The sequence below is a fragment of the Salminus brasiliensis genome, chromosome 12, assembly GCF_030463535.1.
Source record: "Salminus brasiliensis chromosome 12, fSalBra1.hap2, whole genome shotgun sequence".
Lineage (NCBI taxonomy): Eukaryota > Metazoa > Chordata > Actinopteri > Characiformes > Bryconidae > Salminus > Salminus brasiliensis.
The window spans coordinates 6,056,973-6,071,801 of record NC_132889.1 but is presented as its reverse complement, the minus strand read 5'-3'; the positions used below and the strand labels follow the sequence as shown (position 1 = coordinate 6,071,801).

Below are 14,829 nucleotides of genomic sequence, written 5' to 3'. Positions count from 1 at the left end.
TAGGGTTCTTTACATTGGTGGGGAACATTTTGTGTAGATGGCTCCATACAGAGATGTTGTATCAGGAAGGATTGCTATATTGTTATGAGCCAAGGAACTCTTTTCAGATGCATATAGTAAGCCCTTGTTGATTAGTGTGTAGGTAACTGTACTTATAGAGAAAGCCTACACATCACTTGACAGCATCTCATGCAACGTACAGTCCTTCTCATAGACACACAAATACAATACATACAGTATACATACACACACTCAACCTTCGCTGCCTCACTTTAAGAGATGTTTAACTGCAGAAGAGCTGGACTGGAGGGGACTTTATAGTCCCCAAGGACAGTAACAACACTGGGCAATGCTACTATGATTTGTAGGTTTAACAGATGCTTAAATACATTTGTTTAACTACCAGCAAATTCTGGAAGCAAACATCACAACATCTGTAGAAATGCTGAAGATGGATAATGATTCCAAACACACCTCAAAATCCACAACGGACTACATCAAGAAGAATGAGCTGAAGGTTTTGCCATGGCCCTGACAGTCCCCAGATCTAAACATCATTGAAAATCTATATATATATATATAGACCTCAAAAGAGCAGTCCAGCAAGACGGGCCAAGAGTCGCACAGATCTATACGTCTTTGCAGGGTCAGGAATGGGCAAAAACCCGAAATTGAACCTCTGCTTTGGGCTGTTTTTCTATTGTTTTCCTTAAATCTTTACTAAACTATACTTCTGATGGAAATCAGGTAATCTTTTCTTTAGTTATTCAAACCAACAGACATTTCTGGGCAGACCTTTGGGCACTCCTGGTCAAAAAATGGGATTGCTAGAAAGGCAAGAAATCAAACACTCCCCTTTGGCTGCAAAAAAACTTTTTATGATATTTAGCTAGACTTTGGAGTGGTGGAGCACTATTCTACTGTGCAGCAACACCTACACAAATACCTTCATGAAAGTCATTAGTCATTAGAAGAAAACCTTCCCTGTGTTCTCACCACAAAGTTCAGCATCAGGACTTTTAAAAGGAACATCTAAATAAGCCTGGAAAACTTTTCTGTTGGCTTATGAAGTTGGAATACAACCTTATGGTGACAATGAAAATAACACCTTTCCAACTGTTAAATATAGGAGTTGATCAATCATGCTTTGGCACTGTGTTGCAGCCAGCTGCACAGGGAACACCTTTCCAACTGTTAAGCACAGGTGTTGATCAATCGTTCTTTGGCTTTGTGTTGCAGCCAGCTGCACAGGGAACACCTTTCCAACTGTTAAGCACTAGGGTTGATCAATCATGCCTTGGGTTTGTGTTGCAGCCAGTGGCACAGGGAACACCTTTCCAACTGGTAAGCACAGGGGTTGATCAGCCAGGAAACTTTTCACTAATAAATGAAAGAATGGATTCCATTAAATACCAGCAAATTCTGGCAATTCGAGAAGATATGTGTCACTTTATGTAGCTCAAAAAAAGTGCAAGCCCTCACCCTTCCAGGCTGGTGGACATGTTTATGTTGGTGATTTTGTCCTTGATTGTGACCATGAGAACCAAGAGCAAAGACTCTCAAATAATGGATAGAAATCTTTTCAAATTGAGCACTTTGTATAACACCAGACAAAAGCAATAGAAATGCCAGATAAACACTACTGTTATGCAACTGGGCAATTTAGGGATTGATTTAACTGCCAATATGGTGTTATTTAATAGCAATCTTTATTTCCCCAGGTAGTTTCAGCTTATTGCCTTAATGGCACCTCATTAAAGAAACAGAGCATACTGCCTTTGATTCCTTTATACCAATAAACAATTACATGAAAATTGAGAAAATTGAGTAATTTAGCAGAATTGGAAAGCGATCAGGCAAGCTGCTTCATTTAAAGACAGAAATTCAGAACAAGCTCCTGTAGAAGCCTACACACTGGCCATTAGGGAATCTGCCCAATAGGAAAAAGCTTTTCCTCAAGATTTTTGTTAATTATTATCATTATTAGATTAAACCTGTAAAGTGCTTGATGGTGAGGAGCAGAATGAGGTGTATTAGGGTATGGAATACAACCAGGAGCTCTATCATTTGGGAATACCCATTGAACAGGGAGCCAGCTCCATCATAAGGTAAATGTACATGTTTTTGTCCTAAATGATAAAAACTGAGGCCAGCTAAAAAGCATTGCCTTGCTAATGTTTTTCTCACATGCATCTGTGACCAGCCCAAGAGGGTTCAGGAAAACAACAAGTAGCTGTAGCCTGTAACGTGGCTTTCCTCCTGGTCCAACATACCGAAGCTGTCGTCAGTTGTGGCAGCAGAGCAGCATATGGTTAGCGTAGTTTAACTTGTCCTTGGGGCACAGGTGGCAGTCAAGCCCACAGGGCACCATTACTCCACGCTACTCAGTGTGTGTTGACTCTCAGCCGCACTCCCATAATGAGGCTACCCCCTTGTTGCCCTGCGGCAAATTAGAACCCAGCATTCCGGTGTCGACAGATGCACTCTCGCAAACGGCACACTCCCACCATTTGCTCTCGCTCTCCTCCCATTGAGGCAACCACAGCTGCAGATGCTGAAGATCAATATCTCCACCATTCGGAATGACCCATGTGCTTGATAGTGTGCTGCAGAACATGATGGGGGCATTCCGGTGACTGGGAAGGCCATTGAGGTATGCAGGAAAACATTCCCCCCACCATTATATCACCTGCCTTGACTGTTGGCACATAGGGGGTCCATGTATTCGAGCTGTTGGTACCAAATCCTGACCCATGCCATCTATGAGCCCCAGTGGAAAAAAACGAGATTCATTAGACCAGGTTACGTTTCTCTGTCTTCAACTGTCCAGTTTTGGTGAGCCTGTGCCCATTGCAGCCTCAGCTTTCTGGTCTTGGCTGTCAAAAGTGGTACCCGACGTGGTCTTCTGCTGTTGTAGCCCATCCACCTCAAGGTTTGATTGTACAGAGTGGTTCTCTGGGTTACTGTAGCCTTTCAGTCAGCTCCAACCTGTCTGACCATTCTTCGTTGACCTCTCTCATCAACAAGATGTTCCTGTCTGCAGAACTGCACACCATTCTCAACTCCAGAGATGTTATAGTTGCATCTAGACTTACATCAGCTTACAGGAGCCCACATCAGGCTGAATGATGGGAGCAGAGGGATGCCCATCCTACCCAGAACGGTCAGTGTTTCAAGTGTTGGAAGCCAGAAAAATGGTCAAGCATTCAAGAATCTAAGCCACACTGACAAGGGCCAAATTCCGATGTCTAGACGACTGGGTCAGAGATCTCCAAAACATTAGGCAGGTCCTATGGGGGTGTTCCCGACATGCAGTGGTCAGCACCTACCAAACGTGGTCCAAGAGAGCCAAGACTAACGCCTTGGTGCAAGACACCTTCAGAGGTCTTGTGGAGTCCATGCCTCGATGGGTCAGAGCTGTTTTGGGGCCTGTGGAGGCTGACCTGCACAATATTATGCCGGTGATGATGGATGTGAGAGGGAATGTGTTGTGTGCCATCCGTCTGAAAGAAAAGAGAGGATGCATCCGGCAAATTGGCTTACTCTCTATGAGCGTCCCCCACAGGACAGCCTGCAGAGAGTGGAGCACCAGCACTGTGGTGCTACAGTCAGTGTGTCAGTGGAGGGGGGCGGATGCTATAGCTATAGCTCCATCCTGCATGCAAAATATACCCCCCTATAAATATACATTGAACTGCAGCTGAACCCCGGCTATAAACCTCCCTCCTGTCTCTCGACACCTTATCCCACCCCACCCTGCCCGCCTTCTCTCTAGTACTGTTAAATATAACCCAGCTGACCACACATGAGGACTCATCTGCTCTGGGTTCTATTAATAAGCACTCACTGACAAGATCACTACTGACCTGGTGGTCAAAAATGTCCAATCCACTGGCATCCTCACATTCCCTCATCTGTCTCTTTCTGCTGCAATCCTATACCCCATCTAGCTTCTGTCTTCCTTCTTTTTTTACTCTCACTCTCTCCTCAGTTGACTCTCACTCTCTCACGCCACTATCTCTCCTTTTTTATCTTTTCACTATTTTACTCTTCAATGCCTCGTTATCTTTATTTGCATCACTCTTTTACACTCTTTCTCTTCTGGGCTGTTTACATTTCCTTTATCTCTTTATCACTCTCTTTCTGGAGGCTTTATCACTCTTTCTATCACTTTCCTGATTGGTTTCACTCTTTTACACGCTTCCTTTCCTCAGATGACTCTCATACACTCCACTATCTCTCCTTTTTATTTCACTATTGCACTCTTTCTATACTCAAATGCCTCTTTATCTTTATTTGCATCACTCTTTTACACTCTTGCTCACCTTGGCTTGTTTCATCGCTCCCTTTATCCCTTCATCACTCTCTTCCTGCAAGCTCTATCAGACTTTCTGCCACTTTCCCTCTTTATTTCACTCTTTTACACTCTTTCTTTCTCTTTATTTACACCACTCTTTTACACTCTTTCTTTCTCTTTATTTACACCACTCCTTTACACTCTTTCCTCCTCAATTCCCTTTTTATTTTTATTCACATCACTCTTTTGCACTCTCCTCAAATACTTCTTTCTCTTTATTTGCATCACTCTTTTACACTCTTGCTCTCCTTGGCTAGTTCCATCTCTGCTTTTATCACTCTATTACGTTTTGTTTTACTCTTTTACACTCCTTCTTTCCCCAGATGACTCTCATTTACTCCGCAATCTCTCCTTTTCTCCCTCTTTTCTGTCTTTATTTCACTATTTTTTTTACAATCTTTCTCTCCTTGGCTGGTTCCATCTTTCCTTTTATCCCCTTATCACTCTCTCATTACAAGCTCGATCACTCTTTTTATCACTTTCCCCTTGTTTCACTTTTGGCTTTGTTTGTTACACTCTTTCCTCAGATGACTCTCATACACTCCACTATCTTTTATCCCTATTTTCTATTTCGCTTTTACACACTCTCTCTCCTAAATAGCCTCTTACTCTTTATTTGCATCACTCTTTTACACTCTTTCTCTACTTGGCTATTTCCATCTCTCTTATAAATATAACTTACACTCATGGTCTTTGTTTTTTCTATTACACCCCTTTTCTTTACTTCACTCTTTCTCTCCTCAAATGCGTCTTTCTCTTTATTTGCATCACTCTTTTACACTCTTTCTCTTTCTGGTTAGTTCCATCTCTGCTTTTATCACTCTATTACTTTTTGTTTTACTCTTTACATTCCTTCTTTCTCAGATGACTCTGATACAGTCCACTGTCCACTTTCCTTTAATCTAGTTACCACTTCCCCTTCACTATCTTCCACTCTCCTCTGCTGGATGTATTTCTGACTCTATCCTCACACTTTTACACTCACTCTCTCTCCCCAATCAGTTTCCTCCCTTTCTATTCCCTTTCTCCCTTTTCTCTTTTTTAGCCTCTATTCGTTCCACTCCCTCACCCTCTTTCCACCTTTCTCTCTTGAGCCTCTCACACTCTTACCCTCGTTCCTCAGCCCCATCTCTCTTTCTCTTTCCTTCCCTGCATTTCACTCTTATACTTTTCCATATTCAGTTAGCACTATCCCTCCTTCTCCTTCTTTATCCATGTTTCTTTATCTCACTCCTTTATTCTTTATTTCACTCTTACACTCTTTCTCTGTATTTCACTCTTTACACCTTTTTCTCTTTGTTTTACTCATACACTCTTCCTCTTTATTTCACTCTTACACTCTTACACTCTTTCTCTTTATCCCACTCTAACACTCTTTCTCTTTATTTCACTCTTACACTTTCTTTTTATTTCACTCTTTATACTTTTGTTCTTTTTTCTTGGTTCTTTTTGTCACTCTTTTACACTCTTTCGCTTATTTCACTCTTTTACAGTCGTTCTCTTTATTTCACTCTTCCACTCTGTCTTTCTCTCCTCGGTTAGCTCTAGCTCTCCTCTTTTCTTTCTTTCAGTTTTCTCTCTTCCACTCTTTCACTCTGCAGTTAGCTCTAGTTCTCGTTGTCTTTCACTCTTCCACTCCTTCTTTCTCACTTTATTTCACTCTCCCTATCAAATCATCTCTCCATTTCAACACTCTCTCCTACCCTTAACTTTCTTTCACTCTTCACTCTCACACTTTCACTCCTCAGCCACTTTCCTACCTTTCTACTCCTCTTTCTCCTTCTTCTCCTTTTTAAGCCTCTTCTACTCCTTCTCTCCACTCCCTCGCCCTGTTTTCTCCTTTACTCTCCTGCTCTGTCTTTTCCACTTTCTCTCCTCAGCCAGCTCTATCTCTTCTTCTTCAGCTCTCGCTCTCCTCCTCTTCAGTGCAGTATAAAGAAGCTGTGCTGACTTGACTGCTGCTGAGTCGAACCTCCACTGGGAGGCTGCTATCGATACTGCTCTTTCATTCTCTCTCTCTCTCTCTGTCTCTCTCTCTCTCTCTTCTGCTGACTCCCCAACTCTTTCTGTCCCTCAAAGCTTCCCCTCATCCACTCTCTCCAAGAAAGCCTGTCTCTCACACTTTTTTACACCTGTCCCTCCCTCCCTCACACACACTATTCCATCTCCGAACCCCCAGAGCCTGCAGCTACTGATAAGACCCGAGCTGTCTAGTGAGCAGATCTGTTCCTGTTTTTCCGTATGTGTGTGTGTGTGTGTGTGTGTGTGCACCTACCTGTCTGTCTACCTAAGCCCCCTGAACAAGTGCTGAACATTCCTCTCTGTAGGGTCTGATCTGCTTCTTTGGACCTCTTTGTGTCTGAGAGATGGTGGAGGCGTGGTGGAGGCCATCTGTGTCTCACTCTGCTTCTTCTTTCACCCTTCCTCTCACACTGTTTATTTTACAGATTCTACTGATCTCCCCCTAAACTCACCCCTTACACGTATTATTCAGTTCAGCATGTCCCGGCCCATACAAGCCAGTTAGCCAGCATGCTAATTGATAAGTTAGTTCCTGATGGCAGTTTTTGCCACACTTTTATACAGAAGGTCCGAAAGCAGCACTTTAACCCTCTGAGACTGTAATAATCTGGACTACTTCTGTTTGTGGCAGCCAGCACGGCAAGCCAAGCTAAGCATTATTCAGTAGCCACTATGAATTGTTCCGTAACGACTATAAAAGACTCAGCAAGTAAATGAAATGATCTAGTAGCCATTGTGAATCACTCAGTAGCTATAATGACTTATTCAGCAGCCACTGTGGATTATTTAGTTATGACTATGAATTATTCAGTGCCTACAATGACTTATTAAGTAGCCATTATGAATTATTCCGATGCCACTATAAGTTATTTTTTAACATTCATTATACATGATTCAGTCACTATGAATTATTCAGTAATGTCTATGAATTATTTAATGTTTTCTTTCAATTATTATTCAGCAACTCCTTATGAATTAGTCAATATCCTGTCTAAATTGTTCAGAGGTCACTATGAATTATTTAGGAACGACTATAAATTATGATGACTTATTCAGTATCCATTATGAAATACTCAGATGCTACAATAAGTTGTATTTATATCCACTATAAATGATTCAGTAACTATTAAGAATTATTCAGTAACTTCTAGAATATTACTGAGTATCTATTAAACATGCACTGTGTTCAGAGGCCACTATGAATTATTTAGCAACTACTATGAATTGTTCAGTAGCCATTATGAATTATTCAGCAAAAAAAAGTGTTTAGTATCTCTATGAATTTATTAAGTCCTCCAGTTTATTTAGTAACTACTATCAATTATTGCGTATCTACAATAAATGTAGTTAGTAACTACTATGAATTTTCCTCTAGCCACTATGGGTTATTCAGTTGCCTCTATGAACTACAATACATTTTTCAGTAGCTACTATAAATAATTAAATAACTGCTGACTAAAAGTTATCTCAATTATTCAGTAACAACTATTAATTTTACAATAACTACTATTGATTACTTAGTAAGTTAAATAATTTATCCAGAAGCCATGAATTACAAAAATAGTAGTGTTTCGTATCTCTATGAATTTATTAAGTCCTCCAGTTTATTTAGTAACTACTATCAATTATTGCGTATCTACAATAAATGTAGTTAGTAACTACTGAAACTATTGTAACTATGAATTTTCCTCTAGCCACTAGGGGTTATTCAGTCGCCTCTATGAACTACAATACATTTTTCAGTAGCTACTATAAATTATTCAGTAACTGCTGACTAAAAGTTATCTCTAAGCTATAACTATTATTCAGTAGTAACTCTCGATCTACTATTAATTATTCAGTAAGTTCAATGACTTATTCAGAAGCCAATGTGAATTATTCAGTAATCTGTAACTACTTTGAATTATTTAGTAATCTGTAACTATTATGAATTATTCAGTAATCTGTAACTACTACGAATTATTTAGTAATCTGTAACTATTATGAATTATTCAGTAATCTGTAACTACTTTGAATTATTTAGTAATCTGTAACTATTATGAATTATTCAGTAATCTGTAACTACTATGAATTATTTAGTAATCTGTAACTATTATGAATTATTCAGTAATATGTAACTACTTTGAATTATTTAGTAATCTGTAACTATTATGAATTATTCAGTAATCTGTAACTACTTTGAATTATTTAGTAATCTGTAACTATTATGAATTATTCAGTAATCTGTAACTACTTTGAATTATTTAGTAATCTGTAACTACTATGAATTATTCAGTAATCTGTAATTTTTATGAATTACTTAGTAATCTGTAACTACTTTGAATTATTTAGTAATCTGTAACTATTTTGAATTACTCAGTAATCTGTAACTATTATGAATTATTCAGTAATCTGTAAATACTTTGAATTATTCGATAATCTGTAACTACTATGAATTATTCAGTAACTACTATTAATAATTTAGTAACTACTATGAGATATTCAGTGAATAATTCATTCAGTAGGTGTTGAATAATTCATAGAATTCAGTCATTTTCATACATTATTCAGTAGCTAGTATGAATCATCCATAAGCATTACGAAACTAAAGCGTAATTGGTGTAGTTCTGAGGCCAAGTGAACAGTGAACTCACACCCAGACGAGTTCAGTGTTTGGCCGAAACTGACAGCTGGAACAGGGATGAAATTTTATTGCTTCTAATTTTCCACTTCAGTAAAACTTAAAAGCACAATCTGTTCTCCACAGACGTCCCGACACTTACGGTCCACATGAACTTCGAATTCCTATTTTTTATGATCTTCTATGATCTTGGCTTTTCTAAACTAGTCCACACACACACACACACACACACACACAGGTGGTAAATAAATGCAGAGCCAGCTTCACTGCAGGCCCATCCGTTCGGCACTCTGCAGAATTCCTCAGCATCAGATCAGAGCTTCAACCCCCGCCTTTCTTCTGTTCTCACTTACATAACCTGCCTGCACCAGCTAAAAATGGACAAGTAAGAACAATTATAGCTTCAGCTACACAGAGCCTGCCTGACAATGACTCATCGCGAGTGTGTGTGTGTGTGTTCTGCAATATTTGTGATCATTCCTTTTTTTTAGCATCATGGTAATCTATCTATGTGGGTGTAAAGGCTCTTATTTCCTGCCCGGGTTTGTCTTAATGCCTTCAATTTGGCGGGTCAACGTGCGATCCCCAACTTAATTAAAAAGGTGATTAATGGCGGCTCTGTGTGTGTTTGCATGTCTCCGTGCCACACCAGCTGACACAGAAGTGTTGCCATGGTGACAGAAGTCAAGCCGAAGCGAGACGGTCGTAATGAAAATGTCTCTCTCCATTCTTCAACCATCGATACTCCTTTTGTTCTTTAAACAGGCCTAAATCACTCTTCAGCTGCAGAAACACACACCACCAAACTGACCAAGTCTCTCTGCACTACAGACGCTCTGCACTAAAGTCCATACTTATTCATACCATTTTAATAAGTCCTTATTCCTCGTCCTTATCTATACATCATACATCCATCCATTTATCCATCAATCCATCCATCCACCTATACATCAATTCATCCATCCATCCATCCATCCACCTATACATTAATTCATCCATCCATCCATCCATCCATCCATCCACCTATACATTAATTCATCCATCCATCCATCCATCCATCCACCTATACATTAATTCATCCATCCATCAATCCATCCATCCCCCTTATACATCAATTCATCCATCCATTTCAACAGTCCTTATTTTCGTTTATCCAACGATCCATTCATCCATCCATCCATACAACATTCATCCATCCATCCATCCATTCATACATCAATCCATCCATCCAGCCAGGCATCTATCCATCCATTTTAACAGTGCTGGTTCCTTTTCAAAGTCCATACTTATTCATACCATTTTAATAAGTCCTTATTCCTCGTCCTTATCTTATCTTATACATCATATATCCATCCATTTATCCATCCATCCATCAATCCATCCATCCATCCATCCATCCATCCATCCACCTGTACATCAATTCATCCATTCATCCATCCATCCACCTATACATCAATTCATCCATCCATTTCAACAGTCCTTATTTTCCTTTATCCACCGATCCATTCATCCATCCATCCATTCATACATCTGTTCATCCATCCAGCCAGCCATTCATCCATCCACCTATACATTAATTCATCCATCCATCCATCCATCCATCCATCCACCTGTACATCAATTCATCCATTCATCCATCCATCCACCTATACATTAATTCATCCATCCATCCATCCACCTGTACATCAATTCATCCATCCATCCATCCATCCACCTATACATTAATTCATCCATCCACCTATACATCAATTCATCCATCCATTTCAACAGTCCTTATTGTCCTTTATCCACCGATCCATTCATCCATCCATCTATTCATACATCTGTTCATCCATCCAGCCAGCCATTCATCCATCCACCTATACATTAATTCATCCATCCATCCATCCATCCATCCATCCATCCACCTGTACATCAATTCATCCATTCATCCATCCATCCACCTATACATTAATTCATCCATCCATCCATCCACCTGTACATCAATTCATCCATCCATCCATCCATCCACCTATACATTAATTCATCCATCCACCTATACATCAATTCATCCATCCATTTCAACAGTCCTTATTGTCCTTTATCCACCGATCCATTCATCCATCCATCTATTCATACATCTGTTCATCCATCCAGCCAGCCATTCATCCATCCATCTATTTTAACACTGATTATCCCCTTTCAAAAGTCTATATTTATCCACCCATCCATTCATCCAGCCATCATCCACTGTCAGAATTCCATATTTTCCATATCCATGTGTCCATCCATCTGCTGAGCAATTCATCTATCTATGCATCTATGCATCCATCCTTCCATCTATCCAGCCATTAATCCATTCACCCATTTCAACAGTCTGTATTTCCTTTTAAATGTCCATATTTATCCAACTATCACTAACAGTGCTTATCCCCTTTCAAAAGTCCATATTAATCCATCCATCCATCCATCCATCCATCCAACCTTTCATTTCAGCGGCCTGTATGTATCCGCCTGTTCATCTGTCCATTCATCCGTCCGTCCATCCATCCACTGCGACAGCCATGAGCCACTTTTATTTCAACACTTCTTATATAATCCTTTTCATCTGTCTCAAAGTATTAATCCATGCATTATCTATCCATCCATTCAACACAAAAGTCTCCATCACCTCATCCATCCATCTTCTGCCATGACGGTCTATTATGCACCCATACCTCCACATCAATGTCTCCTACCTGGGCAGGGGAGTATAATTTCCGAGAGCCGTTGGCCTCCTGTCCAGGCAGTGGATTTGGGGAATGTGGCGGAGCTCCGGAAACACCACCTCCTCCTTGCCTCTCTCCTTTATCTACTCCTCTTGCTCCTCCTGCTCCTCCTCCACCTCCTCCGCTCATGCCACCCATACAGCAGAGAGTGCCCTGCGCCAGCTCCATCTCAATCTCAGCGTCCATCTCCGCCTCCTCCTGCGCCTCCTTGTTGGAGTCGTCCAGGTGCTTCATCAGCACGGCCACCACCACGTTGATCAGGACGAACTGGGCCGTCAGCACGAAGCTCACAAAGTAGAGAGGCGAGATGAACTGCAGGCTGGGGTTGCAGTTCATCTCACCGTTGGTAGGTGTAGCTGGCGGGCACTCGCGAAGGGTGTCCTAGGAGAGACAATTTAAGGTTAGGTATCTCTGTAAATTGGGTCCACTTTCTGGCTCCTGTCCCATCTGGCTAATTTAGCTTTTGACCAGACTATTATTGTTGGCACTTGTTTCACTTGTAAATGATCTTCCAGACGGTGGAACGGCTGATTTCTGATTGTTCTGAGGTCTTTTTAGACACCATTCCAGACTCTGAAGGCCTCAGGAAGCTCTTTGGGTTCGGCCATGGGGACAGCTATCACTCACTTCAACGCTCAAGAGCAAAACCAGACTAAATGTCCGAGGTTTAAATAAGACAGGCTCCTCCAAAGACCTCTCCAACCATGTTCTAATCATCTGCAGGTGATCAGCAGTCATAAATATGGCGGTGTCCTAAGTTTTGCCTCGGAAGAAAGCTGCATTTCTATTCATGACATACTTTATGTCAAAAGTATGTGGACACCACTCGAAAACTGCTTGTGGAAGAAACACAGCTCCTATATTGATGCTCATGGTTTAGCCCTCTTGGCAATTACCTAAAGTAGTTACACCTATTCCACTTGCTTAAAACTGTAAACAATAAAAACTGTCCAATTTGGACCCGTTCAGAATCGCATGCCGAACAGTTTCATAGCCATGTTGTAACGGTACAGCATGATACCTGGTGTACTGCTGCTTATACAAACACAATTATTGGGAAATTAAACAAAAGGGACACAGGGTGCTCGTACTACTTTCATAAACAAAGCTGACGCAGCATGGGGCAGCGCTGCATTGTGTCAGGCAGATTGTGCCCAGCCTCTGGTCATTAAAATAATAGAATACACACCCTGGCTCTCATTAGTATGCAGGCCATCACTTCCCACAACAGCACAGCAAATATAAACACACAACCCTTCCTATCTCTCTGGGGCGGAGAATGGCAGGCAAGTCTGTGCTCGTTTGGTAATTGACCTGTCCAGGCCCCGCCCACAACTTGGTGTTGCGAGACTGAACAGGTTTTACAGAATTATATATATATATATATACACATAAATATAGATGCCCCGGAGAGGGATGGGGAGGTAACAACGATGCAGGTCTCCTATAATCTTTGGGATGAGCATACCCTAAACACATGGGTGACAACCCACTGGAGGGCAAGTCTGGTGCCAGCATACACATACTGTCCTTGGTTGGGTGTCCGGGCCTCAGGGAATCCGGAGCCTTCAAAAAGCCTTATAGTGGTCTGCCACCTGCCTGAATTCCTGAGTTAGAAATAATGGAATAGGACTCTATTTTGTGGGTTTTTCCGGAACCAGGGCATTGATTAAGTGGGATGACCAGGAGAATTCCTGTTGCGCCGCTGGAGGTCAAATTCTTGTACCAGCGCAAGATGGACAGAAGTGAAAGCATTTGCCAAGAATGTTTTTGTAACTTAAAAACTAAACTGTTCCAACCATCGTTCCAACTGTTCGACCCACAATTCCAGCGGTGTTATTCCCATGATTCCAAATGCTGAATGCAGGGAAACCCGAGTCTTCAGGTTTGATGGGGAGTATGGTTGCAAAACTGCAACTTAAGGGTGCTGAGTGACTCAGCAGTCTACTATGACCCAGGGGTTCCTGAGCCAATGCTGCTTTGCCATCACCATCCAGAGTCCCTCATGAGTCTTAAGCAGTGTTGGCTGGCACAGGCACCTGTTGTACCCGGCCCGTTTCCTCTGAGGAGGTGGCTGGCTTTGTCCTTGTTAGTCAAGAATTAAACTTCGGAGACTTGAAGACAATCATATACCATCATAGTTTCCACTGCAGGTCCAACCTAGTACCGACCATCGCTCCAACTATATTACCCACAATTCCAGCGGTGTTATTCCCATGACTCTAGAGGCAGAGTGCAGGGAAACCAGAGTCTTCAGGTGCTGAGTGACTCAGCAGTCTACTATGACCCAGGGGTTCCCGAGCCAATGCTGCTTTGCCATCACCATCCAGAGTCAGAGAGGGCACAATTGGGCGTAGATGGCACTCTCTTCCCTCATTAGTCTTAAGCAGTGTTGGCTGGCACAGGCACCTGTTGTACCCGGCCCATTTCCTCTGAGTGTGTCGGCTGCCCGGCGGTTTGAAATAAGGTGGGGGCTGGCATCATCCTTGTTTGAAGACACTTTACTTAAAGACAATCAGATACCATCATAGTTTCCACTGCAGGTCCAACCTAGTACCGACCATTGCTCCAACTATATTACCCACAATTCCAGCGATGTTATTCCCATGACTCTAGAGGCAGCGTTCAGGGAAACCCGAATCTTAAGGACGCTGAGCGACTCTGGTCCCGTGTGTTGCGAGTTCCAATGCCATCAGCATTGCCAACAGCATCCAGAGTCAGAGAGAGCACAATTGGCCATGGGACTTGGGATGTGGGCCGGCCCAGGCATCTGTTGTACCAAGCCCTTTTCCTCTGAGCATGCCGGCTGCCCGGCGGTTCAAAAAGAGGCGGTGGTTGAATTTGCATGTATCAGAGGATACCCTTCTAGTGTCAGGAGCATTGCTAGTGGGGAAAAAAAGCCCATGGTAGTGAAACTGTTAGAACAGCCTGAAAACTGAGATCCTTTGAGTTTACCACAGGGAGTCATAGCAGTGTTTTCAAGGACCCTATTCATTAGTCTCATACAGTAAAATGGCTCACACCCAGAGCTCCTTATATAGGCACGCTGCCAACTACAGAATGACGACACGTCCTCTGAGATC

At 41.8% G+C, this 14,829-nt stretch overlaps 1 protein-coding gene across 2 annotated transcripts in view; it reads right to left on the bottom strand.

The window, feature by feature from the left end:
- cacna1ia (calcium voltage-gated channel subunit alpha1 Ia) overlaps positions 1 to 14,829 on the bottom strand; it is a 129,353-nt gene that overhangs the window by 10,069 nt on the left and 104,455 nt on the right. For both annotated transcript variants that reach the window (XM_072692921.1, XM_072692923.1), the window contains exon 30: positions 11,717 to 12,127. In XM_072692921.1, coding sequence (XP_072549022.1) covers positions 11,717 to 12,127 — 411 coding nt within the window. The remainder of the gene's footprint in view (positions 1 to 11,716; positions 12,128 to 14,829) is intronic.